Source organism: Colletotrichum siamense (assembly GCF_013390195.1).
Source record: "Colletotrichum siamense strain Cg363 chromosome Unknown KSG_Cg363_contig10, whole genome shotgun sequence".
In the NCBI taxonomy this organism is placed as follows: Eukaryota; Fungi; Ascomycota; class Sordariomycetes; order Glomerellales; family Glomerellaceae; genus Colletotrichum; species Colletotrichum siamense.
Genome location: NW_023501023.1, coordinates 145,315 through 173,193, shown reverse-complemented (window position 1 = coordinate 173,193; position 27,879 = coordinate 145,315). Strand labels below are relative to the sequence as shown.

At 53.4% G+C, this 27,879-nt stretch overlaps 7 protein-coding genes across 7 annotated transcripts; 4 read left to right on the top strand and 3 right to left on the bottom strand.

The window, feature by feature from the left end:
• Positions 1–1,376: 1,376 nt before the first annotated feature.
• Positions 1,377–3,155, top strand: CGCS363_v013952 (Maltose permease MAL61; the record flags this gene model as incomplete). Its single annotated transcript, XM_036645801.1, has 4 exons — positions 1,377–1,714; positions 1,772–2,786; positions 2,846–2,874; positions 2,930–3,155. The coding sequence occupies 4 exons, from the start codon at positions 1,377–1,379 to the stop codon at positions 3,153–3,155; spliced, it is 1,608 nt and encodes a 535-aa protein (XP_036488011.1).
• A 4,369-nt stretch (positions 3,156–7,524) lies between these two features.
• Positions 7,525–9,518, top strand: SLC28A3-0 (Solute carrier family 28 member 3; the record flags this gene model as incomplete). The annotated part of the gene is made up of 2 exons (XM_036645800.1): positions 7,525–9,183; positions 9,246–9,518. 2 exons carry the CDS (start codon positions 7,525–7,527, stop codon positions 9,516–9,518), a joined length of 1,932 nt encoding a protein of 643 aa, XP_036488826.1.
• Positions 9,519–11,608: 2,090 nt separating this feature from the next.
• Positions 11,609–12,781, bottom strand: axeA-1 (putative acetylxylan esterase A; the record flags this gene model as incomplete). The annotated part of the gene is made up of 1 exon (XM_036645799.1): positions 11,609–12,781. One exon carries the CDS (start codon positions 12,779–12,781, stop codon positions 11,609–11,611), a length of 1,173 nt encoding a protein of 390 aa, XP_036488010.1.
• A 3,887-nt stretch (positions 12,782–16,668) lies between these two features.
• CGCS363_v013949 (uncharacterized protein) lies at positions 16,669–17,043 on the top strand (the record flags this gene model as incomplete). The annotated part of the gene is made up of 1 exon (XM_036645798.1): positions 16,669–17,043. One exon carries the CDS (start codon positions 16,669–16,671, stop codon positions 17,041–17,043), a length of 375 nt encoding a protein of 124 aa, XP_036488940.1.
• Positions 17,044–20,297: 3,254 nt separating this feature from the next.
• On the top strand, positions 20,298–21,762 carry DEP3 (Efflux pump DEP3; the record flags this gene model as incomplete). Its single annotated transcript, XM_036645797.1, has 3 exons — positions 20,298–20,559; positions 20,586–20,907; positions 21,072–21,762. The coding sequence occupies 3 exons, from the start codon at positions 20,298–20,300 to the stop codon at positions 21,760–21,762; spliced, it is 1,275 nt and encodes a 424-aa protein (XP_036488941.1).
• A 168-nt stretch (positions 21,763–21,930) lies between these two features.
• Positions 21,931–23,744, bottom strand: tap-0 (Tripeptidyl aminopeptidase; the record flags this gene model as incomplete). Its single annotated transcript, XM_036645796.1, has 6 exons — positions 21,931–22,056; positions 22,106–22,766; positions 22,819–22,930; positions 22,985–23,271; positions 23,329–23,370; positions 23,428–23,744. 6 exons carry the CDS (start codon positions 23,742–23,744, stop codon positions 21,931–21,933), a joined length of 1,545 nt encoding a protein of 514 aa, XP_036488284.1.
• A 2,287-nt stretch (positions 23,745–26,031) lies between these two features.
• On the bottom strand, positions 26,032–26,412 carry CGCS363_v013946 (uncharacterized protein; the record flags this gene model as incomplete). Its single annotated transcript, XM_036645795.1, has 2 exons — positions 26,032–26,121; positions 26,185–26,412. The coding sequence occupies 2 exons, from the start codon at positions 26,410–26,412 to the stop codon at positions 26,032–26,034; spliced, it is 318 nt and encodes a 105-aa protein (XP_036488960.1).
• Positions 26,413–27,879: the final 1,467 nt, after the last annotated feature.

The following is a 27,879-nucleotide window of genomic DNA, read 5'->3' as shown; positions in this document are numbered from 1 at the left end:
ATTCGTAAACGCTTCGGTGTGACATCCTCCCGAGAAAGGCAGTCAAACCCACTTGCTCGGCAAAGCAAAAAGTGTGGCTGCCGCTTCCGATTGCTCAATTGGGCCCGCCTCGTCATCGCGAAGTCGGCGTGGGGAGACCCTAGTCATGGTTTGCGGGGAAGAATGCGGTGACCTCGGACATTGTGAATCAAGCCGAGTCTGGAACATCGATCACGCGGACACCAAGGGTTCAACTGCGGTAAAACTGCGGTGAAGTCGCGGTAAGACTAGGTTATTTTGAGGTGTTTACAGAATTAGTTCAGGTTTTCTTGCCAATTTTTCTCCTTGGCGTGGTCATTAGATCGAAGCCAGTCTTCAGATGAAAGAGGGTCTTTAGACATTAGCATGATGCCGAGCTGCCGTCACACCATTGGCTTCCCAGCCATCATCAGTTGCTGTAAATGATCTGCACCTGGTTTTATTGCGCTTGACTTGTCTTCAATTTGACACCAAATGTCTTCAAGGCGCGATTAGAACTCTTTTACGCACTACCATCGCGTTCAGAAACCTGGTAAAGAAGCGCGCTTTTCGTTCTTGAGCAACAGCTTGCCAAGGTAACATGAACGACAGCCAACTTTCCGGGTCGAACCCCGCGTCCTCGTGGTATTCTCCACAAAGAACCGTCGGCAATTGCACGCTACTGTGGGGTCCCCAGATTAGGACCGAGAAGACGGGTCATTGACACGTCTGGTCCAGGCCCTGCCGCTGTTGACGACCAGGGCCACGGCCAAGTTCATCTCAAGGATCCTCACAACACCCCTAAATAGGTTAGACAACATCAAAAGATAGCCAACCACGAGTCCCAAGGCTTTTCTTCGGAAGAGATACTGACTCAGGCAGACCCAACTACTAGGCATGTCGTTGACTCTCTTCCTTGGTAAACATATTGCCGGCCATAATTCCGCGCCATCACTGAAACGCACTGGCATCATGCGAACACAGTCCGACATGGGCAGAAACCGGCCCCTCCCTCGCAGGAAGTCAGCCATCTGGTTGGGTTTTCAGGCCACTCTTGGGCTGGAGGCGTTCAAGCTCGGCCCAGGAGTCGGGGCTGAAGTCTTCTTTCGAGGAAGGGCCCCAGATAACGGGCTCTGTTCGGCCCATCATTCGAACGACTTTGATCCGAGGAAGTGCCTACGACTTCCTCGACGAGATCCAGTTGCAAATCGTTCCTGAGAATAAGAACCGGGGCCATTCCCGGAAAACCGTAACTTCGGACCCAGTTCCCCAGACTCGTCTCCTCAGCTTCCCCAGATCGTCGGGGCCAACCCCAGAATCCTTCAGCAGTTTAAACTTCTTTGCCCGGGGAATCACCGCACCAATTACCTTAGCCAGCCATGGCCGAACACAACCTTGAAGCGTCGAAGACGCCCATTGTCGCCGAAAAGGACGATATCGCCGCGGCCAAGGGCGAACACGTCGAGGAGATCGGCCACGCTGCCACCGCCGAGGATCACGTTGAAACTCCTTTGCAGGCCATCAAGAATCAGCCTTGGGCGTTTTTGTGGTGTGTCTACGCCATTTACGTTCTTATCCTCACCAGTTTCGACAATCAGGCGGGCGGCAGCATTCTGAGTATTCCAGAGTTCCGCAAAGATTTCGGCAACGAATTCAATGGCGACTATGTACTTCCCGCGAAATGGCAATCTGCCTACAGTGGAGCGCCGGTGGCATCGTGAGTGACACCAATACACGATTATGATAGATCAATTGCTGACAACTTTATTCACAGTGCCGTCATTGGATCCATTGGTGCTGGCTATATTACAGATATCATCGGCCGAAAGTGGACATATTTCATCAGCTACATCTTCATCTTCGTCGGAATCACACTTGAGACTACCAGCACGACCAATGAAATGTTCTTTGCCGGAAAGTTCATCGCAGGTTTTCCCATTGGCGCCTTCATTACCGTCAGCATGACGTACATCGGCGAGATCGCGCCTCTGGCTCTTCGTGGTATCTTGACCGCCGCCGCTGCCATCGCTTTCACGATCGGTCCTTTCATCGTCTCCCTCATTGTCAACGCGACAGGTGCTCGCCAGGACCGCTGGGCCTACCGAGCTATCTTCGTTTCTCAATATGGTGTGAGTGGCTTGGGAATTCTGGTATTGGCCTTCATGCCAGAGTCTCCGTGGTGGCTGGTGAATAAGGGCAAAATGCAGAAGGCTATGAAGTCCCTGAGCCGTCTTGGCTACGACGCAGTCCAAGCCGAGAAACGTCTCTCCATTATCACGACCACTTTGGCAGAGGTGCGCAAGGAGACTGAAGGCGCAAGTTATGCCGAGTGTTTCCGCAAGTCAAACTTGCGTCGCACTGTCATCTCCGTCATGCCCCTGAGCATCCAGGCCCTGTGTGGAGTCTACTTCGTGTCCGCCTACAGCACATACTACCAACAACTGGCTGGATACAGCACCCAGGAGAGTTTCATTCTGGCGATTGTCCAACAAGTCATTTCGATGCTTGGCAATGTTGTTTCCTGGTTCCTCATCGACAGAGTCGGCCGTCGAGGGCTGACTCTCTACGGCATGTGTATCCTCACGACCCTGCTCATGATTACTGGTGGTCTTGCTGTCGCTGGCACTCCTGGTGCCGTGAAGGGAACAGTTGCGCTACTCCTGATCTACTGCTTCTTCTACAACGTCACCATTGGCGCGACTGCCTACTCTTTGTTGACCGAGGTTGCCACATCTCGACTTCGTGCGAAGACTGCCTCTATGGCCTTGGCTCTTCAGAATGCTCTCTTCGTAAGTGTTATTCCTCTGAACCTTCTTCAATTGCCTTTGACTAACAGCTATGATTCTAGACTATGTGGGCTTTCGTCATTCCCTTCCTGTGAGTGGACCTGTGAGAGACCTTTGCTATGGCCGAGCACTAACATGAATGCCAGTTTCAACCCCGACCAAGCGAACTTGCAGGCGAAGGTTGCTTTCATTTTTGGTGCCTTCTCCATTCTGTCCACAGTTTACCTCTTCTTGTATCAACCTGAGGTTGCCGGCAGATCTTACGAGGAGCTTGATGAGATGTTCATGAAAAAGGTCCCTGCACGCGACTTCAAGAGCTACAAGACGGAGGTTGAGGAGAAGAGCGAGCGCGCTGTTGCTGAGAACATTTGATACCCACATTGCGGGACGTTGGTCCCAAGGAAGAGCTGATATGATCTTTTTACTGGAATGAAGCATGCTCAACGATTGAAACAATGACAAGGCCACTTAATTCTTCTTGATGCTGCAGAATAACTGAGCCTGTGTTAAAGCACTCCCTAAGGCATGGTTCCCAATTTCATGACGTGATCAAGAGGATTTGCACGACCCGAAACATGCGAAGCATGTGCCCAACTTGCCTAAAGAGTTCGTCGGACTGAATCTTAGCCTCATATTCACGCGCGAGACATCGAGTCACATGTCATTTGAACGCCTTGTGTACACCCTTTAGCTTTTCATAGTGTGAAGACTATGGTGTAGTGCTCTGTCGTGCGCCAATATCGACATCTCTTACACCTGGCGCTCTTCGTCTGACAACGACACAATGACCGACCATTTCAAGTAGGGTTTATTCTATCTCATATAATTTCGACGTGCGATCGCATCACGACGGTGTCTTACCGCCCGTAATGGGACTTCGGTGATAGTCAGGGATGCACAGCTCAAGGGGGCGACGTGCTGCAGAGGATGCAGCTAATCGGCGCCATTCAATTGGTCTATTCTCCGCCAGTCTCATGAGGAAATGGGTGGATTGAGCGGTTAGTGTACAGATGGAATGCCGTATGTTATAATTCTGTCGAGTTTGCTGGCGAGAGAAAAACATGCGGAACAGTGGTTCAATCCAGACGTCGGTCGGATCTTATCGATCATCAATAGTTGCGAGAAGCGGGTTCTCCAGGCCGGCATGTTGCAGGAGTAAGACAAAAAAGCACGTGGCATACGAAGATCAACGTCGCCTGCTTGGAGAAAAACTGCTAACGAATGATAAGGTTGTCGTCTGCGGTAGGGTTATGTTTGCAAAGAACGAGGGTGAGAGACGTGCATCCAGGAACCAGGACCACGCTCAAAAATGTGCGCCCGCGAGCTGCCGGCGCGACGCCGGCAAGCGGAGTCGCCCAGCCGGCCGAGAAGAAGGGCAAAGCCGCTGGCACCCAGCCGTCCTGCTGGATCTGGGGGCGGATACCACACACGTGGTAGCGTCTCTGGATCCGCGACTGGCATCCGAATGAACCGGCTTATCAGAGCTTCCAAGAAATGCTGTTCTGTCGAGGGCCTTGTCCGAACTTCTCGGCTGCGACTATTGTCTGGACGTCAATCCAATTGCGACCCATTTAGAGCATTAGATACGAAAGCTTCCACGTCGAGAACCAGATGTGTGGCTGTTGCGCGCGCAGATTCGACAAATGCTTGACGATGTTCACCGGAGACCGACGGAGACCATCGAGGACCCGGAATAGAGGATCGGAGCTCACCTACAGCTTATCACCCTGATCCCTTCACGTGCCTTCAATTACGCAGCGGTTTTACGCTGGGGGCTCACCAACGGACCCGTCCAAGAAGCGGAGCCGGCCGAAGCTGAAATGCAGAGATACCTGGGGGAGTGTGGGAAAGGCATGGCACTTTTGTCTCTAGCCAATCTGTAGGCCGTAAGCGCACGCGGTCATTGACTGAATTGGGCAGAGATACGACGCAAGTCGCAACTTGTCAAAAGCCCGGGAACCTTAGCACTGATCGCTTCCCCGGGGTGGCGTGGGGCCTGCCACACCTTTTGCGCGTCAGTCTGTCCTGTATCCTGCGCGTATGGCATCCTAGCGCGAGTTCCTAGGGCCGGGTTGGGGAGGTGGCAGCTGGAGATGCTGGGATTGCGGATGGCAGATGCAACAAGGTGCCTCTGTTGGTGCTTCTGCTTCAATGTCCGTTCCTCTCTTGGATAGCCTGCTAGGAGATGCGTGACAACTGATAGTCTCTGGTGAACCCCCGTTCATGCTTATGTTCTCGGCCCCAGCCGACAGAGCAGCTAAGGCCAAAATGAGGGGAGAAGGATGATGCTAAGGGGAGGGACCGTGGTTGTTATCATCGTGGACTGCAAATGAGACAAGGACTCGTGGAGGTTCAGTTGTTACGCGTTGCCCGGACACTCCCTGGAATTGGCGTCGCTTGCGCTGAGTGATTGATGACGGCGACTGTTCGCTAATCTAAAGCGTTCATCTCGTCTCAATGCCAGCTTGACACCCGACGGGGTCCCCCGAATTACGAGTCACTCGCAGGTTCAGGCGGCTTCAGTCCGCACCTACAATTTGATATTACAGGGCCCAAGGACGTCTTACCGCCGATCTCACCACCCTTCCCGCTGGCTATCAGCCGCCAGACATGCTGGGCGTGAGACCCCTCGTAAGCTTCGCGGAACATGTCCTGCGTTGCTATGCTCAGCCGGTATCTAGTCTGAAGAAGGTCGAAAACAGAACAGACAATCGGGAGAGTATGTCAGCACACAGTGGCCAGAACAGCAGATGAGCAACTGACACTGAACGAGACAACCCATATCAGCATCCGCGACGTCTTGTTCTCCCCTCCCTTCCCCTCGATCCATGGCGTTTGTGGCGCCGGGGCGGCTGAAGCAGCTATCTCCAACCAGTCCCAATTCTCCGCATGCCTCCGTGCTCCAGCAGCGGTTTGGGGGTCGCGGTGCACTGGCGTGTCTTGGGGTCTCGGCCCCTAGCAGCCATCAGAATGTTTAGTCGCGCCCAGGAGAACGGAAGGATCTGCCACACCTTCATCGTACAGGACAAGGCCGGTGTTGAGCCTATCAGGAGGCTTTCAATCATCGTTGCCCGACACCGTCCCCGGCTGCCATTGCCACACGGTCATTGGCTGTCCCGGAAGCCAAGCTGGTTCTGGCGTGTACCTGTGTCTCTCTCCTGGGCTCTCACGCTCTCTCTCTCTTCCTGTGTGCCTGTTTGTGAGACGCCGATAATGAGTTGGCTCACCCGGTCACCGAAGACAGAAGCAGACCCGGAACCATGATTCATGCGTGTCGTCCGACTGGATACAGCATCTCTTGTCGTCCCCAAGGCAGTCCAATCCAACGCCGGGCAAAGACAAATGCAAACGAACCCGGCACCACAAGCTAGCCCTGCCCTTTTGCTAGCCGGCCTGCTCGCCCAGCCTTCCAACGGCCAGTCTCGTCTCTCCAATCTCAGTCGACCCCACTGCGCGTCTCCATCGTTCCATCAACCTTCCAGAAGCGGAAGCGCGCCGTTGGCTTTGCCACTCACATTGCAGAGCTAGTTGGCTTGGTCCGGGTCTGCGCGAAGTCTGTGCTAGTGTTCGGTCCTCCCACAATCCTTGTCATGCCACCCGCACGCCGCAATAAAAAATTCGATCCTTATCGCGGTCGAGGGACCCGAGTCCTGGGGTCCAGCGCAAAACTTTTGTTGGACCTGGCATCTCTAATCGCGACTGATTCGGCGGGAGGAACACCGCTGTGTGTGAATCAGTTTCTTCAACAGACTCATCTCTTCGCAACAGATGAAGAAGAGGAATACTCTCAACAGCACCAAAGAGACTTGGCAACTTGGGATTGAAGAGGGGAATCGTTTGACAAGAATTGAAAAACATGACCGATGGTGGCAACCCCCCCTCCGAGATATCGTCTTACCATGACTGAAAGTCCCCTCCTCGACCTCCATCTCTCCCTAGCTACCCTGGCCGTCTTGTATCTCTTGTACCACCATTGTTTGTCAATCCCACACCCGTCAACCCTGTCACCCATCCAACCCGCATCCCTCGTTGGCTGCGCGCTCTTCAGAATCTGGGTCAATCCACCGAAATGGGCACCGAACCACATGAGGGCTCTTCCCTTCCTCCACACCCAGGCGGGCAAGCGACCGACGGGGGAGAAAGAGGGCGACGAGTGAGCAGCCAGCATCGTCCTGAACACCTGCCGCTGCGCGCGCAGCTCGATCAAATGGCGGCGAACTCCAATGGATCCTTGCTCGTCCATCCCCATCCCACACTCCCAAATGCCTGCCCGGCCTGGGCCTGGCTCCCGGGTTGCTGATAAGCTACCGTAGCACTCCGTAGTAAGTTGAGGATCGTTGCGTCCTAGCCTAGCCTCGGCACTACTCTCGGATTTCTTGATCATCGCACTGGGAATTTTTAAAAAGGGCTTCCCCTCAGGACGCGTCAATCCAGGGTCCTGTCTCGTGGTTCTCGTCTGTTTCGTGCAGCAAGCTCTCCAGTGCCCCCCTCCGCCTCTTCATGAGCAGCAGAGCCGTCTGATCGGTGGTCGTTTCTTTTCAACAATACCCAGGCAAGCCCTCAACTGTGCTAGCCCGTGGTCCACCACCCTCTGCCACTACCGATACTCGTTGAAAAATTTCTCTTGATTTTTTAACCGAGTAGGCCAAGCCAAGCGCAAACGCTTGCCGTCAAGTCCCTCCCCCTCCGTCCAGTCTCTTGTCAAAGCCACCGGTGCGACCCGAAACCCTATTCCGCAGCTATGGCTTCCCAAGTCACCGAGGTCAACAAGACCGCCTCCGACAGCAACAGCCCGGCCGTCACCCCGACCCGTCGCAACTCGGACCCGGCGCTGGAAATCTCCAACCAGCACCAGCATCACCACCTTCACCACTCCGACCGCGTTGATGCCAAGGGCCACGCCGACAACGTCGTCTACACCCGCACCGGCGATTCGACCGTCCCCCACCAGAGCCATCTTCACGACCACAGTGAGCCGCACGACATCGAGAAGGGCAACCCGGACAAGCTGAGCGGCCCTCCCGACTACGATGGTGAGAAGGGTGGTGTCATGACGCCCTCCGAGCAGGAGGGTGCTCAGAAGCCTTCCAGAGTTCGCACTTTCTACAAGAAGAACAAGTGGATTGCCCACCTTTTCATCTTCTGCCTCTTCACCGGCTGGTGGATTGCCTCGCTCGTCCTGCACCGCAACGACAAGAACTGGGTTGTGCCTTTCCTCGTCTGGCTCGCTATCATGCTCCGTCTGGTCTTCTTCTACGTCCCCAGCTCCTACGTCTCGCGCCCCATCAAGTTCGTCTGGCAACATTCGGCCGGCCTCGTCCACAGCGTCATCCCCGAGAAGTTCCGCACCATTGCCGGCGCCGCCTTGACCATTGCCGTCATTCTTGTCGGCTCTTTCGTCTCCGAGGAGTCTGCCGATAACACGCGCGAGAACCGCGCCGTTTCCATCTTCGGTCTGATCGTCATCCTGTTCTGCTTCTGGGCCACCTCCGCCAACCGTAAGCGCGTCAACTGGCGCCCGGTTATTGGCGGCATGCTGTCGCAGTACATCATTGCGCTCTTCGTGCTCCGCACCGGCGTTGGCTACGACATCTTCAAGTTCATCGCGGACCGTGCCGGCGACTTGCTCGGCTTTGCCAACCAGGGAACTGCTTTCCTGACTGCCGACAGCGTCATTGACCTCCACTGGTTCATCAGCGGTGTCATTCCCCCCATTATCTTCTTCGTCGCCATTGTCCAGGTCCTCTACTACATTGGCTTCCTGCAGTGGTTCATCGGCAAGTTCGCTACCTTCGTCTTCTGGGCTCTGCACGTGTCCGGTGCCGAGGCCGTCGTCGCTGCTGCCACTCCCTTCATCGGCCAGGGCGAGTCTGCCATGTTGGTCCGTCCTTTCGTCCCCCACATGACCAAGGCCGAGATTCACCAGATCATGACTTGCGGTTTCGCTACCATCTCTGGTTCCACCCTCGTCGCTTACATCAACCTGGGTCTTAACGCCCAGGCCATGGTGTCGTCCTGTGTCATGTCCATCCCCGCCTCCATCGCCATCTCCAAGCTTCGCTACCCCGAGAACGAGGAGACCTTGACCGCCGGAAAGGTCGTGATCCCCGATGACGACGAGCACGAGGCCAAGAACGCCATCCACGCCTTTGCCAACGGTGCCTGGCTCGGTATCAAGATCGCCGGTACCATTGTTGCCTCGATTCTCTGCATTCTGGCCTTCATTGGTCTCGTCGACGGTCTGCTGAGCTGGTGGGGACGTTACATCAACATCAACGACCCTCTTACCCTTAACCTCATCACCGGCTACATCTTCTACCCCGTTGCCTTCCTCTTGGGTGTTCCTCGCAACGGCGACCTTCTCAAGGTTGCCCGCCTGATCGCCATGAAGGTCATCGCTGTAAGTGAAATCCCCAAGACTGGCGTCTTCACTTTTTCAGGTACTGATCTCTCTTTTCACAGAACGAGTACGTTGCTTTCTCCGCGATGAAGGAGGCTCCCTACAACGACCTTTCTCCCCGCTCTCAGCTCATTGCCACCTACGCCCTCTGCGGTTTCGGTAACATTGGTTCCCTGGGTATCCAGATCGGTATCCTGGGCCAGCTTGCTCCCAGCCGTGGTGGTGATGTCAGTGCCATGGCCATCTCTGCCCTGATCTCCGGTGTCATGTCGACCTTGACTTCCGCCGCCGTCGCCGGCCTTGTCATCACCCACCAGACGACCAACCTGGTCTAAGGTGCGAGCCGGAATGGGCCGGTGATGTGAGGCGCGGCATCGTTGCCGGCCGTCGTCAATGAGTGAAAAAATGAGTTAAAGAAAAAAGATGAAAGATGAAAGATGTGTACGATGTTGATGAGGCGCTGCTGCGTCAGAAATAAGAGAAAGAACCACACAGTGGTAGATAATAATACCCGGCTTTTGTCAGCGAGCTGACCAATATACCTACTTCTCACTTCCGAGTCTCTGAAAACATGCTGGTAAAGGAACCCCGAAAGGGCCCTCCGAGGGTCTTATACCGAGAGGGAAATCGTGGTGTGACGACCCAAGACGTGATCCAAGGCTGTCTTGCGCGATCGGTAGGCGGGCTTCTTTAAGAAGTCCAACGGCCTTTTGTGCCCCTGGACATAAGCTCGCCTTCCACGCCCTTGCTTGCCCCGCCGGCCAACATCTCCGGCGGTCGTCCGTGAGTCACGCCGGGATCCTTAGCATGGCGTGGTGGCTTCAGCAGCGCTCATTGGCGCCCTGACCGCCGGTGGCACCCTCTTCAGCGGGAAGAAAATAGTGGTGAAAATTTTAACCAACAAGAACACTACCGCCGGTGTCCTGCGGACGTCGGCGCCGGCCGCAGAGGCATAGCTGACAGTTCAAGCTCAAAGGCCAAACCTCGGTCTGGTAGTTTCCAGTGCGTAATGAGAATGGCAAAAGAGCCTGGAATGCGCCGTTTTTCAGTTCTTCTATTGATTCTGTCAGGGTTTTCGAGCCAGCGATTTGCAGTGGTTGGGTGGTCCCCCCACGGCGCTGGCTGAGGCGAAATTGGGGTCGGCTGTCCGGTCCAGGAACAGCGGTAGGAACCTGGGAATCGCAGCATTCCTAAATTCCCAATATCGGATTTCGACGGTCGCCGGTCCCCTAGACCTTTCGACGGCTATCCCCTGAGGCAGACAGCTTGCAACATAATTGGGTTCGAGATCATTGATGAAAACCTTGCTGCATGTCCTAACCTCAACCCAGCTTAGCTTATGCACCTTCAGCGGAAGGTTAGTGCATCTTGCTTGCTGCAAGTGTACCGCATAGTATGAGGCTCTGAACTGAGGCTCTCGTTTCTTGACGTCGAAGACACAATAAACAGTGTATGCCAATATCAGCGATTTCCTTGCTCCTCTTGGTAAAACATATGTTTGCTTTTGGTGCATGTGCACTGAAAGACGGGTCTTTTAGATTTAAGACTGCTCAACGACAATGAGCCGACAGCACTGCTTTCTCCGAAAGCAAAGCACCTGGCTTCTTTCCCCTCTATCATTTGACTTCTGAAGCCAAAATGTCATAAAACGGACATGACATCACTCTTGAAACCTCAGTATTTGTAGAGATAGTGCACCACCACTGACTAACTAACTGGACTCTGAAATCTTTCCTGGTCTCTCTCCCCTATTCAAGCGACTACATCAGACATGCTGACGCATGAAATTATGCATATCACCTCTGGACGAGTACTCCTTTGTTTCCGGCAGACCTCCTGGGTTGACTTGCAGACCGTAATTGCCGTCTCATCGTCTTGCAGGGAATCAAATCTCACGTGAGGAGCCATGTTCATCAAGGTGCCTGAAAGATGGCACATAAATAGGCCATTCTGCGAACCTGTTCTCCGTACATCCTCTCCTCGTCAACGAACCGGCAGTCGACACTGAACAGCTTTGAGCTCAGACGTGGCACAGAACACCAAGCATCATGACATGTACCTTTCTTGATCTCCGGTCACTATCCATCTGTCAAAGACTTGTCCGGGACACAGCTATTCATGAATGGCAGCATGCAAAGGGGGTTTCCCTTGCCCGTGGACAACTCAGTCGCTCAACACATATGCCCACGAAGTCACGCTTACTCGGAACACGATTTTTGAACTCTTCAAAGAGTGATGGTATTATATACGGAAGAAAGAAGGACCACTTGGGTCAAATGGTTATAGACAGGAAGTTGTCCTCGCTAAAGGCGAGATGTCTAGGCAACAAAGCAATGGTCAGAGAGAGGCGTCGATATGTACAGCAGACTGCCTCTTCTGAGTCAATGCTCGTGCCCGAAGGTGGGTATTGTTGTTGTTCAGGCGTTTAAGCAATAGTGCACTGGGAGTACCACTCGCTGTTCTTGGTGCACTTGAATCCAGTGCCGCAAGCGGTAGGACCAGTCCAGCCAGAGCCACCGCACTGGCCCCAGGGACCGGCAGCAGCAGCGGAGGAGTCGGAGCTGGCAGCCTCAGTAGGCTGGGCGGCAGCAGACTCGACGACAATGGCCTTCTTGGTAGGGGTGGCGGAAGCGACGGGGGCGGCAGTGGTGGCGGAGCCGTTGCCGGAGCCGGAGGTGGTGCCGGATTGCCAGCCACGCTCACGGGAGAGCTCGTACCACCAGTTGCGGAGCATCCAGCCGTCGAAGTCGGTGATCTCGGCAGCGGAGCCGGCGTTCATGATGAAGCTGGTGACGCCAGTGGGGGTCCAGTCGTAGAAGTCATCCAGGCCGTAGGTGTGGCCAACCTCGTGCATAAGAATGTGGGCGTTGCCAGTAAGAGCACCCATGAAGTACTCACGGCCAATACGCTGACCCCAGTCACCACCAGCACCACCAGACATGCCGTCGGTGAGCCAAAGAGACTGGTCGTAGTGACGGTCAGCACCGGCAGCGCACTTGCTGTAGTCACCATCCTGGTTGAAGAAGCGGCCGCAAGACTCGGCGCACTGGGGAATGCCATCGGCATCAGTGTCGGTGTAGACCTCGATGCCATCAGTGGAACCCTGGAGCAGGCTCTTGTCCTTGACAGCCCAGCCGACAACGTTGACCTTGATGTCGGAGTAAGGGAAGTTGTCGTAGCCGTAGAGCCACTTGTACCAGCCCTGGTGAGCGGTGTTCAGGGCGGAGGCAACGGACTTGCGCTGGGCCTCGGTGACGGAGGCAGTGGACTCCCAACGGACACAGACGTTGATGGTGCCCTTGGTGGCCATAACCTGGTCCCATCCGTAGTTCTTGAAGCCGAAGAAATTGGAGTAGGTGCTCTTGCAGTGGTCCCAGACCTCCTTCAGGGGCGAGGCGATATCAGAGGGGGGGCTCCAGCCGGACTGTCTCTTGGTAGGGCGGTTGCGGGCCATCTCGAGGGGGTTGCGAGCGTTAACGGGAGTGATGGCCTGCCACACGGAACCGTCAAGGTCGGAGGTCTCGCTGGTGACGCCCTTAGCCTGGGCGGAAGCCGCAAGCAGGACAGCCGCGGCGGCGGAGGTGGTAGTGAAACGCATGGTGAAAGTGGTGAACAACAAAAAGATTTACAGAAAAGAAGTGAAGATGTTCAGGAACGAATGACAGTACAACGGGGTTGGTGCTAGGGACCGAACGAAGTTGAATTGAGAGAATATGGAATGGAAGGTCTAGACGGGGTGCGACTTGGGAGAGATATATACAGACGCCAACCCTTTTCTCGTCATTTTCGTTCATCGTATTCATCTGGGCCCAAAAGGAGCCATCCGCTCCACGAGCTAACCGAGCACATCACATTAGCCTGGGTATCTGCCGTATTGGCAGTATTGGCCAAGACTTCAACGTTGCTGCTTTGTTGCTTCTGCCGCCTGCTGTTTCCCCAAACCTCCATATGCAGCAAGAATTGTTCGTGTCGCGGCACAACTCATTGGCGGGAGAATAAGCCTGCGGAGACTGATGGGACGATGGTAGATTAAGGACCGCTGTAAGGGTGGCGTTGGCAGCCCGAGTTGGGGAAGAGATCCTACGGCGCAGAGAGGGGCGTGATGGGATGCCTTCCTATCCTGAACGTTGTGGCCGGACATAAATGACGCCAAGGCTGAGCGGACAATTTTTGCGTGACAAGCAGGTTCTGGCGTCGAACAAGAAGGCTTGGAAAATCCGGGGAAGGGCGCCTATGCAGCGTGAAGGGGGCCAGAGGAGGCTCATCCATCTGCCGTCCATTGGTGCGGCATTGTTTATGGGGAGGGTGAAGTTCACGTTGCATTGATATTTCATCATTCGAATCCATCCAAACATCAACTCTTAGAGGTGCGATCTTAAGAAACACGGAAGCAAAGAAGGTTGTATGCTTTCGGGTCGATCATCCGACACCAACTCACGGAGCACTCGGCCTTCAGGCCAGACGTGAGATGGGCAGAGAGAAGGGACGAAAAGACAAGGAGAGAAGTTGTTTCAAAGCAGGTGAAAGCGAGCAATGGTGAAACACGGCGATAAAATTGCGGGACTGCCATCCAGAAACCTGGTAATTTCTGGAATCCCTGACTGGTCAGCGCACTGCAGGACCAACGGGGATAGCTACTGAATGGTATCTCATGACGTTACATAATCCGGTCATGGGAGGTCGACTTGGCAGCTCCACGCCTCAATTTGGACGAAATCGAGGGCTTCCAGACTCTTGGCATCGGGTCCGTCCATATCACCGGTTGGGCGATTTGCCACGGTAGGCCGGGAGTAGTCCGTGGTCATGGCGGCGCCGGCTCGCTACCACAGAATCATTGCCAGCGTCTGCCTATTTGGTGCACTGCGTCTCGATTGGTCGTCGGAGCGTTGCCTTTGAATTCACGCTGGTTGGTCAAAGTCTTTCGATTTGCGTCTGTAGGTCTGGCAGGACAGCCGCCCGCCGGAGGACTCGGATGAGACGCGGATATCAAGCTTCTGGAAGAGTGACACCTGTCAGATTTCCCATGTTTTGACGCCGCGCCGGCTGCGGCTGCCGGTGTGGAATTTCATCTCCCGCTGAAGCGGTCCTAGCGGTCTGGACATCACTGACGTCGTCAAACGAGCAGCGCAAGAGTCATGTACTGCTGAGAGTCCTGCGACCATTATCAACTTGTCTTATGGCCACCGGTGGGAGACGGTGGGAGACGGTGGTCTGAGCCTCGGAATAATAACGATTGACTTCTAAGTCCAAACTGCTGCCCACGGAAACCGCGGATATGTTAATCTTCTTAATCTGTGCTTTCAATTAAGCATAACCCTGACCACCACTTTCCGAAATCATAGCAATATACTGCCTATGGCTCCCGCTTCGCGTTAGTCTGCCCGTCGGACTTTTTCAGTGCACTCCACCTCGGTTACACTTGCTGCACCTTAATCAAAACCTCAAATGGTCTGGAGCATGCTCCTTTTCAAGACCCTCATCGCAGTGGAATGAGCCAATTGCGTCGTGTAAAGGCACAGGAGATGAGCTGCAGCCGCGATTCAAAGTGCATGGGGCAAACGCGACAAAGATTCACAACCGCAGCGCCTCGCACGCGCCCTACCCCTTAACAGCCCGCCCCAAAGGGATACGGGCTGGTCATCATTAGTCACCCGTCCGTCAATTGATTGAGTTCGTTAACTTGAGGCACGCAAACAGTCGAGATAGACTTGGCAAGACTTTTTGCAAGCAGAAGAGTTGCAAAGCGGAAACTATCGGCTAAGGTATACGAGACTTTACTTCAACATGTCTCAATCAACTGGAGAGAAGTAAGATGATTAGTGGCGGAACAAATCACCACGGTCCACCAAGGAGCACCCGTATTTGATTATCCGTCCGCAATCCAGCGTCGGAAGGGTACATACGTAAGTTCAAGAGACTCAGAGGCGAAATTCGAGTTTAATAAATGATATTAGGTGAGAAGTTTGTATGATGATTCAGTTGGGTCTCTCATGGTTTTGGGCAGTCTCTCTGGCATTCCAGCAACTGCGGATCCCCGAGAGACAGTCGCCGGTGATGGTGATGTTGAGAGTCAGGCCAAGTCAGGTCATAACCGAAAACATTCCTCATGAAAAGGGGCTGGGTCACCACAAGACAGCGAATTGCGAATGAGAAAAATCCCTCAATGAGCAGCCAGCATACTCTGGGCCGATTATTTCTCAATTGAGCGGTTTGAATTGACTCGAGCGGTTCACAAACTCACTCACAAGGTGTTGATGGAACGATTGGGAAGGGCTTGAGACGTTACATGTGTCTGGCGGAAGCTGAAAATACTTCTTACTCCGCCATCCGTTGCAACGGCATGGCGATGGGGCTTTCGGTACGGGTCCTGAATCCAAGCACTCAAGTTGCAAAGAGGGCCGTATCGAAACTATCCTTCGACTCAGCGCAAGCAGTATGCCACATGCGTGCATGCAGTATTGTGGTCGCAGTGTTCGTCCAGTCATTTTCATTTTATTTGCCAGATTCATAATTGGCGACGCATACTATGTTCTACGGCTGATTGTGCTGTCTAGGAGAACCGCGTGTTGGGCCTCGCTTGCCGACCCCAAACTTGGGTGGTTTCGGCCCCGTGGCGGACGATCATCCGGGGCTGTGGTCCGGCATTCGGCACTGGGTACGATGCGAAGAAACCCGCTCAAGCACAGCTTCACGGGAGCAGTAGCCGTCAGTTGAGAGGCCATAGTTTGACAGAAGCTTGGTTACTCCGAAACTGGTCGGTCTGATCTGCAAGGTGACTTTTCGGTCGACGGTGTAAAAGTCCGTGGCATTATTTTGCGACGACAACGGTGATCGCAGAAAGCAGCCGTGTCCAGTGGCCTAAAGAGCCTTTATCAGTTAATTTGGGCAACTGTAAGGAACTTCGAAGGCCGCTCGAGTAAGTCTGCGATTCTTTTCAGCCGCTCGGTTTGGTAATGGAGTCGCCTTCTCGGTTTCGAAGTTGCTGTCATTCCGCGCCTCAGCTTCCCCCAAAATGCTTCATCTCATGTCATGCCGTCTGATTACCGCAAGGAAGCCCCGATCTCCACCACGCAACGCAGATCTTATGGTCCAATCATTGCGTTAAGCGGCCGCCTTTTGCTTCGCACGCCTGAATCTTCAAGGTCCAACCTCAAACACTGCCGTCTGAACTCGCTTTCGCCCGAAGTGCCGAAGGGTTGCGATGATCGTCCTTGCGCCTCAGAGCAGTCTGAGCTCACCGATCTTTTCGGACTCGCGCAGCTCGCGTACAAAAGGCGGTCGAGTCGCCGCAACTCGGCATGATGTACGATTCAATTCATCCCAAAGTCTTTCATTATTGAGTTGAACTCAATTTCCGTCCAAGTTCTGTGAACTTTGTTTCTGACTCTAATACCCACTGTCTTTTTATCCTGTCGCTGTCTCAAACAACGCATTCTTTCGTCGTCCGACCTATTTACATTCTGTCATCCGTTCTTTCACGTCAAGATGCAAACCAAGATCGCACTCGTTGTCTTCTTCAGCGCTCTCAGCGCCTCTGCCGCGACCATTAAGCGCCAGGCTACCGGCGGAGCTGACTTTGGCAAATGCACTCCTACCATGGACTTCCAAACGGGCCGTCCCGGACGCAAGGCCACCGAAGGCACTTTCTTGCCCACCGATCCTCTTGTTGCGAAGGGCCAGCAGGATGCGCTGAACCCTGGCATCATTACCAACCGAATTTGCGACCAGCTCACCAACGTTTGCGAAGCGAACCAGGCCGCTAAGGACGCGTGCCAGGCTGCCAAGGCCCAGGTTGCTTCCGCGGGCACCAAGGATGCCTCAACGGCAACCCTTTTCAACCAGGCTTTGGGATTCAACTAGGCTTGATCGCTAGTTGAAGTAAGAAGTCCCGCCGAAGAGTATTTCGGGAAAAGTGGAGGACTGAGCCTGGCGCCATGACTTATGAATAATCATGCTGTTATGAAGACGACTCTGTCTCCCGGGTGGAGGATATGGGTCAAATCGGGTGGCTTTCTGGCATTTACTCTACAATGTAGGATTGAGGAAATGAGAGACAACCTGCCCAAATTTTTGGATGTCGCTGTCATATTGCGTGGTTGAGTGTGAGAGTTCAAAAGTGATGCTGTACGTTCTAATGATGCACTAACTCTGTACTCTCGAAAGCAAAGTAAGGCCCGTATGTGACGAACCGAAAGTGCACACTTTCTGTCAACTTTACCATCGTCTCTTGACTCTCCACGCATCTCTGTTTTTAAACGTGCGACGCTTAGCGGCTAGAAGCATTGATATTTGCAAAAGCGATTCTTTGTACGAGTCACGACTTCTTCAGCTTCCTGCTCTGCCTACGACTAATTGGTACTGGCTTAACACGAGACCAAAGCTTGTGACAAATGTGCTCCAAATTCATCATCCACGAAAGGTCACCTCTCAGACGACTCCCTGCCGCCAGTCAGCTGCTTGCACCTTTCCCTCAGAATAGACGAAAAGTGAGACGGATCTGATACCATCGCGTTCCCATCGGTGGACCGCGTCGCATCTCCGCGACCCCGGTTCTTGAGGAACATAAACATCGGCTCCATTATTTCCGAAAGTCTGGGTTGTAACTGGCCCTAAGGCTAGAGACAGACAACATAAATACAAGAAGGACGATTTGCCACTGGAAGACCAACCTAGCGACTCGCTGAAGGCTGGTACACAAAGCACTCACAACCGTTGCCTCACAAGCCATCTAGATGTTATTTTCGAGCGGCATTTCTCCCTCCTTTACGTGCGACGAAAGTAAAAAGCCCATGTGATGTTCCACCATAAACAGCCACAAGAAGCTTACAAACGACTTCGCTAGGCTTGGCTCTGTCGAGTTCCAAGACCATGTTCTATCAGGGGTCAGAAAAACATCGGCGCGCGTGGACACTCAATATCACTATCCTTAGACTCGAATAAACGTTCAGAACAAAGATGCAGAAGACAGATGTGTATCAGTCTTAGATTGTTTCCGTTGATTCACTTGGATGCGGTCTGGCTTTGCCGATTCAAGAATACTAGACTTTGACAGAATAGCCGCGCGAAATAAAGAGCAACACGAGGAACCCTGGGGCTAATCGTGATCCTACGTTGTGATAGAGCAACTCCGACATGATCTTAAGATCAAATAATCGTAAATATCGACATGAATTTTACTATTAAGTCGGAAGTATTTTCTTTAAACGTCTCGTATGCTCCTGAACTTCACTGATAACACCCAGGAACATAATGACCTCCAACGGATCCTCATCGCAATGTTCACAAAGGGTTGACTCTCAAATGTTGAGTAATTCAGAGGTTTGAGCACGTGATGGATTTTAATCCTTGCGTATTTAAGGGGCGCTGGCTGACATGGCGTTATCCGAGCTGGAAATACCAGTTGCCGTTAACGTAGTCATGCCACGGCACCAAAACGATAGGCAGTGTTAAACCTTTTAGCAACATGTATCACGGCATCAAACCGAACAGAGCGCACCCCTTGACATCGGGAAATTCTCGACACATTCGTATTGGATTGGCGAAGCTCGACAACAGGGCCCCAAGGCGGAGTACCTGCTCGACGCCTTGACCGTCGGCCACCAACAGCATGTGAGGCTTGTCGTTCAGCCAAAGTCAAATGCAGTGGGAAGCAATACTGTGGAAGATGTGTTACCCGTGGCTTGGTGTGTAAGTACACTTCTCGGGATAGCCAGCTGCAACCAGCGCTCATGAAGTCCCTTCAAGGGAAGGACGGCAATCAGCCGTCGACAGACAGAAGGGGCCTTCGACACACACCGACATCGCAGACTCCAATTCCAAGCACACCGGAAGAATCCAATGGGGCTCTAGATTTGCAAACATCAACGAGGAGTATGATTTGTCAGCCGGTAACTACACTGGCAGACTGCGCCAACGGGACGGGCAATCTCATACAGAACTTCAACTGGGACGGCATGGATTTCAGCATCCATGTGAGTAGTCCACTCGATACTGAGGATAGTATGAGTGGTTCGTGAACTGAATTTGAACTTCTTCAAAACCAGATTTTTGATGCCAGCCTTCCTGAATTTCCTTCTACGCAACTTTTGCAAGGCGGTGGCCTGTAAAACCTTCCGCAGAATGTGGCCGAACTACCTCTACTCGATAATTATGATCTTCCTCCGGGACTTCAGAGCGAATATTCTTCCGCGACATCGGGCGACCACAGCCCTCGAGCGGCTTGTTCGCATCGGCTGGATTTACCTCCGTTTCCAGCAAAGATCGCAGCCGCAATACAGCAGGAGCGACCAGACCTGGTTCTGAAAGTGACAAGAGAGGTCATTAGTTCTTGTCAAGAGACTTTCGACTGCAAAAAGTGCCAAGTCACATGTACTGATCTTCTCCTCATGATGACTGTGCTACAGGAGACGCACCCCTGTTTTGATTGCGTTGCCACCAAGGATCTGGATGGTGACATTGAGCTCAGCTTTGGGGGATACCAAGTCTCTTTCAACAACGCCAGCTTGAGACGAATGGTCGATATGGATCTGGTACAGAGGGCTAGCACGGTACTGACTGCAATCGGTGCCAAAAGTCACTGCATGATGGACACCCTGCCTGAGCCTTGCAGGCAGGCAAGAGCGAACATAGTCTACCTTGATGAGACTATCAGTCACTTTGAAACCATACTTGGGCGAGTAAAAGCCTACGTTCAGAGAGGGAGTTCAGGGTTATGAAGCGACGATTACTTTGGACGGAATATTGCTTGCCGAAAGGGGAATTCGTGATCTTTCGGAATTTTGTCTGCCTTGCGTGTATGCTCGCGACGCTGAGCAGCGCAGACCATGGTATATTCACCCCGGGAAATTCAAAAAAATGCTTCGAGGCTGGAAAAATTCGAGCTGGATTTTCGGAGTCGAATTTTATCGCTTATCAATCCCATGTTAGAGCTGACCGTACTTGGTGGCTGTCAGTCGCAGTCGGGGTCTCAAGACCACTATTACTATCCCTCTGGACCTTACTGCCACTACTCAGTCCGACAGAGATCCTCAAGAGTATCTTCAACATTCGAAACTGGTGCTGAAATTCTCTCCCGAAATCTTATCTCCTCCATATCGTCCGTTCTTTAGTTCACCATGGCAGACTATACGAGCTGCGAAACTACAGCGCCTCCTGATGAAACCCAGACCTCAACCGCCGAAAAGCAAGAGCACTTCCTCATAGCTGGGACTGCGAACAACATGGTATGGGAACAGGTCTTGAGCCAATTCAACTCGAAATGGATGTATCTCCTGAACGTTGTCTTATTCGAAGTTGGGTCAGCTATCTGCGGTTCGGCACCAAACATGAACGCCATGATCATCGGAAGACTCATCTGTTGTATCGGCGGAGCAGGCTGTATGTTGGCGTTCTGACTCTCATAGCCGCCACGACTACCATAGCAGAAAGGCCACTTTACATTTCTGGCACCGGTATAACGTGGGGTCTAGGTACCGTCTTAGGTCCTGTGGTTAGGGGTGCCTTTGAGCAGTCGGCAGTCGGCTGGAGATGGGCGTTCTACATCAACCTGTTCATCAGGGCTGTTTGCGCACCAGCGTACATCTTCCTCCTTCCCAGCGTGGACCCTCGTCCTGGTGTGTCCCTTAGAGAACGTGCGTCACAGCTAGACTACGCAGGCATGGTCTTGCTGCTTGGGAGTCTGGCGAGCTTCATCATGGCCATCAACTTTGGCGGCCTCACCTACCCGTGGGATTCAGCTAGATCATGTCCCTATTCGTCGTCGCTGCTGTGTTGGTCGCTCTGTAGGGAGTCCAGTAGAGATGGGCTGTTTTCACCACCTTGCCCCGTCGCCTGATACCGATCCAACTTCTCGGATCCTGAACCTTTCTCATACTCTTCGCGTCAACCAGTGCCTCTGCGGCTGGGGCCTTCATACCGATCTTTTTCGCCCCACTGTTCTTCCAATTCATTCGAAACGATGGCGCGCTCGATGCAGGAGTCAGACTGCTACCCATGATCATCGTCTTGGTCGTCGCGGTCTTTGTGAAAGGGCTTTTGATGGCCAAATTCGGCTACTATATGCCGTGGTATCTCGTCAGTAGTCTGATCAGCGTCGTCGGCGGTGCTTCGATGTATACGGTCGACCGCAGTAGCAGCCAGAGCGCCATATACGGGTATACCGTCCTCATCGGGTTCGGAATAGGCATCTTTATTCAAGCGTCATTCTCCGTGGCGCAGGCCGTCGTTGACCCGAAGAACGTCGCTTCTGCTGTTGGCTTCATGACACTAGCTCAATGTCTCGGCAACACCACCGCGCTTGCCATTGCCAACTCTCTGTTTTTGAACCTGGCCGAGACGAAAGTTCAGAATATTCTTCCTGAGCGGTCTGCGTCAGAAATTGAGGCGGCTATCTCTTGGGCTGCAGGTGGCTTTGTGCAAAGGCTTGACGATGGTGTTAAGGGGAGGGTTATCGACGCCATTGTAGACTTTATCAGCAAGACTTACATCTTGGTCATGGCTGCTGGACCACTCGTTGGGCAGCTCAGCCTGTTCCTGAAACGGGAGAAGCTATTTATCAATCCCTCTGTTGCCGCAGTCTAAGCCGGGTAAGTTGTGAACCAAGACTGAAGGCATCTAGAGAGGAGTAGGACACAGACACATGGGCCGAAGATTGCTTCGATGGATCAAGCAATGTGCTGTATGCAGCAATAAAATTCAACGACAGAGAGCTGAGATAAGTGACGATACATAAAGCAGCAACAAGAATCATCATTCGACCTTCTCCAAGATGGGGTCATCCAGCTCACAAAACGCACCCTCCTCGGGCAGTGTCCCATTCACGTAGTAATCTGCCGTAGCCATCGCCGCACAGTTCGATGTTCCGACGGAACCGTGCTACCGGAATGTTAGTACTAGTCTCGCAACTCGCTGATGAAGAACTTACCCCGTATCCGTCGACTTGCAGCACCCTGCTACCTTCAAAGGCAACGCTCATGTTCTTCGCCGAAACAAGCGGCCCAAGCGCATCAGCCGTGTTCCCAATGAACATCACCGGATGCCTCGTCTTCACGGCAAAATCCCCAGCATATCGCTCCTTCGCGTTGAGCCTCCACTGAGCGCACATCATCTCCATGGTGGTCTGGATATCGCCAAAGATCTTGCTGCCGCGTTCCTGTCTCTCCATTATGGGAAGAAACTCGTCAAGCGTGTCTATCCGTGCAATCTTATCGCCACATCTGATTTGTAGCTGTGCATCGGATCTTGTGCCGACGCTCTCATATGACGACGAGAACTTGGCCGACGTCTGTGTGAAGTGAGTGTAGTTTCCGGACATCAGCGCGTCCAGAGCAGTTGTTAGAGCGGGCCAAGAAACCGTGTTATACAAAGCGTACAAGATGATCTCCTTGACGACGTTGTAGTCGATCCAAGTGCCGTTGAAAGGAATGGGGCGGGCGTTGAGGTCGTTCATGAGGGCATAAGTTGCGTCTTCGAGCTCTTGGGCGGTCTGGTTTCGGTGGGCTAGGGGGCAAGTGGACGGACGTGCGACACATGATTGGAAGACGGCGCTGAAGGCTTCGTCAGAACTCGCCCATTGCTCGTCGTCCCTGCTTGCATGAGTAAACGGGGTACTTCTGAAGAGAGACGAGAGATACGTACCAGGCGTTGTAGTACTCATGGCCGTTAAGATTTCCGTCCAGGACCATCCTATCGATTCTATCGGGGAACATGGCAGCCGCCGTCTGGCCCAAGATAGTCCCATACGAGTGACCTATTACGTGTGTTTTAGCAGTTGATGTGATGTTCAGCGGGGACGAAACCATACCCCAATATCTCAACAGGCCATCTTCGCCCAAAGCATCCACAATCTGCATCATGTCCCTGACAACAAACGCAGTGCCATACATGCCGGCCATCTCCTTGCTCGTCTCATAGCACTTGTCGACAAGGAGCTTCGTGGAGGCCCAGAGCCTACCTGGAGTCACGTCTGAGGAGTTGGACGAGAAGTTCGGGGGAGTCATGATGGCCCATGCTTTAGGGGTGCGGAGAACGTAATCGTCTATCTCATCTTGGTCCTTAAAACAGCTGAATGGGATCGTGTTTCCAGTTCCACTAGTGGTAAGTCAGTAAGATATGCCAATTTCAGCCGGCCTGTCAAGCAAAGCTTACCGAGGGTCAAACGTGACGAGGTCATGATACTCGCTGGTAGCACTAGCAATTTGGGATTAGCAGCAGCGTTTTCATGGAATTGCGACCAACGTTACTTACTTCCTGTAAACCTCTCCAGCTCCAGCTGCAGCCATGGTAGATCGTCCAGCTATACCAGGACCGCCAAAGTTGAACAAGATGCTACCCTTTGAGGGTTGCCGAGTGGCAGGGATGCGGAGAAGCTGTAAGTCCAGTGTCTTGCTTGAGTTGGGTGAGGTGTAGTCGAGAGGGACCGTCAAGTTCGCGCACTGAATGGGTTCAGTGCTGTTGAACTCGGTACAAGCCCCCCATTCGATTTCCTGTCGGCCGCCGGACGCCGCGTTTGCGCGAGCTCCGTGGAGCAGGAGAAGCGCTGCTGAGAAGCTTCGAGTCTTCATCGCGGGACAAAGAGAGACGTGGTTTGTGGGCTGGTAGTTCAAGTATGAGGTTCAATTAAATTCTGTTGTCGATAGATCATGTCTAGATTCTCGGTCGAAGCTGCCCACGACCCGAGCATTTATACACATCAAAGATGCACCAACAGCCTTGAGGTACAGTTCATTGCGTCAACCATATGCCTTGTTTACAGACTCATTCCTAGAAACGCCGCCGGACATCATGAGAATCGCTTCAGCTCCGACTGAAGAAATGACGACGTGCCTAGCAATATCGCCTTCTCAATTGCCTCTAATGGAATGAGCAGAGCGGGCTGTGCATCTGTCAAATGTACGATACACCTAATTGCCTCTTTGGGGAAAGACGTGAGGCGTCAGACGGGCTGCCGGTTTGCCCAGCACAGCGACTGATTGCCTCAAGCTCCCCAATGTATGAGCATACTGCTTTTACGCGTGTTGCAACAATCACAAATAATTATTGCTCGTCAAGACGTAAAATTCACGTCCACGCATAATACCAGCGCAACTCGTCAACATTTTCTTGAAACTCCGCGAGCCGTAAAACGCGATAAAACTTCGCATTCTTTCATCGCTCCCATCGTCACATTAGACAGTCGAACTCAATCCGAGTCTCTCGAGTGTTCCCCATGCGTCTTTACTCGAAACCGACTTTGGATACCGATATCATTCGGCCGAAACGGCAGCGCAAAACAGTAGTCAGACCAGAAGACCATACTTTCCTTCCCTCGCCATCTCAACCAACACCTATTCTCACGATCACGATCACAGTCAAACTCACTCGAGAACCTCCGCGCACCTTATCCGCATTCAAACCCGTCAATGTCGGCACTGCATCAGCATCACCCACCCACCACCGTCCAGGCCGCCGTCCAGCGTGCGGCATCCGATGCCGGACAAAGGGCTCCATTCGTAGGGAGGACCCGGCAACGACTCCAACCCAGCTCCACCTCCACGTCCCGGCAGAACCCGCCGGTCGGGCGAACGCGCTAACGCATGCATGCAGTTGGCAGCAGCAGCAGCAGCGGCAAGCGCATGCAACGCTTCCCTCCCCTTCCCTTCCCTCTTCTCCAGACCCGTCGACAACCGTGGTAGGTGGTAGTTGCAGCAGGAATCAGGGAGAAAGCGGGAGAGGTGTGGTGCAATCACGGAAAGCGAGCCAGCCGGCCAGACAGCTGCAGCCCTAACGAGAGTTCGGTTTCCAATCAGACAGCGTGGAATGTCAGGATCGATGGTAACCTTCAACGGAGCCCGATCTGTTGGATTTCTGCGCGGCAGAAGGGGCGTGGGTGACTCAACTGTTGGGCAGGGCCAGACTAGCGAATTAGTAGACGGGTAGATGCGTGGGAGGGAATGTCGGTCTGGTAGATTGTCTTGATGTGTCTTGATTCTACTTGAAGATTTGCGATGCGCTCCAAGACATGTCTTTGGGCGGCGGTGTGTGCTGTTCTGTGCTGTCCTGCTGCGAGTTGTGTTGGCGCTGCATCGCGGTCCAATATCAAAAAACATAGACCCAAATTTTATTCAGGTTTGCATAATCACGTCAACGATAAGGTGCGCAAGAGTTACTTTAACTTCTTTGTATTCAATCTTGGAGGCCCATGTCGCTGTGGAGAGGGTGATTCTCACCGCTACTCGAAACAGACACTGAGCTCCACTGATACATGCGTTGCCTCGCAACAATCTCATCCTGCTAACCTGTAGCCACGCTGTTCCAGAATCGGAACGAGTCGTGCGAAAAACCTCCGCTGCTAAATTTCAACCCCGGGTTGTTCGATATGGCGAATGCCATTCGATGCAAAGCAAGCCAAACTCGCGCGGCGTAACAGCCGGGAGAAGATGCCTGGTGCTGGTGATGTGCTGACCCATAAACCTTCTAGATGCGCGAATCATGAACGCTATCGCAGGCCGTTGCGATGGATGCAATAACAATTAAACGAAAGGTGCTGCCGGAGGGATGATGCATATTCCTCGGATTGGCGCCGGTGTTCCCCATGCTGGTCCATGTTCCTCTTTATGACATAGCCGTTCTAGTGAATCCGACCGAGAGATGCAACGCTGACAAAAAACAAACGCCGGTGTACCCAATGCCACACAGGTGAAGACGGGTATTGGTCAAGGGAAGAGAAGTCGATCCACGGTTTGCGGAATGGTGCAGGTGTGGTGAAATGTCGACGTGAAAAGGGTATGTTGAGTGAATTCGAGCGCTCGCGAGGGGTATCGTGGTTGAGGCTGTCTATACCGAAGGAGATGGTAATCGGGAAAGGTGCGCTCAGTGCTTCTTGTCGGAGGAGCCGGTGTGCTGGGCCGACTGGTGGTGGTGATGGTGGTGGTGCTTGTGGGAGGAGTGGTGCTTGCGGACCTTGGGAATGTTAGCCACGTGCTGCTTCGGTTGAGACTGAGACTGAGGCTGCTCATGACGTACCCTCTGGCGACCGCGGTGCTCCTCCTCGTCTGACGAGGTGTTGCTCAGGCGTCTCCTCTCCTCCTCGTACCAAGTGCTCAGCGACTTGCCGCCGAACATGAGGTCATCGTCCTCGATGATGGTGGCTTGGATCCAGCTCTGGGAAGCGAGGTCGACTTCCCTAGCGTTGGGGTCCATGGTGCTGACGTTGGGAATAACGTAGTAGTACTGATCTTGTGCCGGTGACATTTTGAGAGTGGAGTTGTGTGTGTATGTTGTGCGGCTCTGGGTGGAATCGAAGCGGGCGGGTAGGTATGCAAGATGGGATGGAATGGCGGCCCCTTTATGCTTGTTTGTGTACAGGTTGGTGCAGAGAGCAGCGCGTAATGCGTTGATTTCGCGTATATGAGTTGGTTGATTGAAGTGTTTGGGAGCAACCGGGATGATGGCGGCGCGAGTTATTTAAGCGTCTATAGCAGGGACCCTTGAGAATAGAATCAGGGTGTGTGGGCTGGCTGTCTGGACTGGCAGGGAAGTCTGGACCGCTGGAATTCGGGATGACGGCGGGAGGGAGAGGGGTCTGGACGAAAGCGACAAAGAGAGAGGGCGTCGGATATCGAAGGGTCCAGGAGAAGCACAGGAGAAGACGCGATTTCTTTGTTCTCGTTTCTTCAAGATCGGTTGCCGATGGACAGGGCGAGGCGAGACAGCGCTAGGCGGAGAGAAGGCTGGATCGTGGATCACGGAAGAGGCAGAGGGAGATGTGTGTGTGTATGAGCGACGACGATGAGAGCCGAGAATGGGCAGTGCCGGCACTATTATCGAAGTTGGTGATGGGTGGTGGAAAAGCGTCGACACTTTGATTTTGGAGGAGAGAAGTGGAAGAGAGAACGGGAAGAGGCCGTCGTGACGGAACGGAGGCGGACGGCGGCTGGGTTAATATGGACGGGCAGGAGAGAGGGATTGTGGGATTTCCCTTCCCAGGTTGTGGAAGGTGTGGACGGTGGATGGTGGATGCAGGGTACTTGACAAGGCAGGCGACACCCTCAGGCGGCAGGCACAAGGCAGAAAAGCACCTCCCTCAGGCCTCACTCCTCAGGGCCTGCACCTTCTTCCCCGTATTATTTTCAGGTCGCACACACAGAAAGCGCACCTCAGGACCGAGGAAGTACCCAAGTACCTCCGTACCTTCCCTCACTCGCGTGGCGGGAAGGTGTGTGAGTGTGCGAGTGTCGGGTGGGAAAGTGGAAAGTGCGCCAGGAGGGAAGGAGCGAGGGACGGACGGAGGGGGGAGCAGCAGGGGGGGGAAGGGGCAGGGGAGCAGGGGGGAAGGAAGTACAGGGGGTACGATTAAGGGTGGAAAGGAGCAAGGGGATGTCGGTCTGTGCAAATTCAAAATGGTGAAGGTGGAGCCCGCCAGTTTTCGGCCACCTTACGGATGCCTCAGACCGTCATGAGCCACAAAACGGAGCGACGGAAACGGAGACGGATCCAGTCCAGTCCGTCCAGTGAGGCGGGCACTACGTTTGGTGCTTCCACAGCGGGCATCACTACTGACTGCCGTAATGTAATGGTGACAGCTACCACTTTGCACTAGGTAGGTAGGTAATAGAACATCTTCAACGCAAGGCAAACACCACACAGAATCACATCCTGCACATATACACATACCAGCCCGACGCAAAGGGACTGTGCAGGCTGACTATCAGACAATAT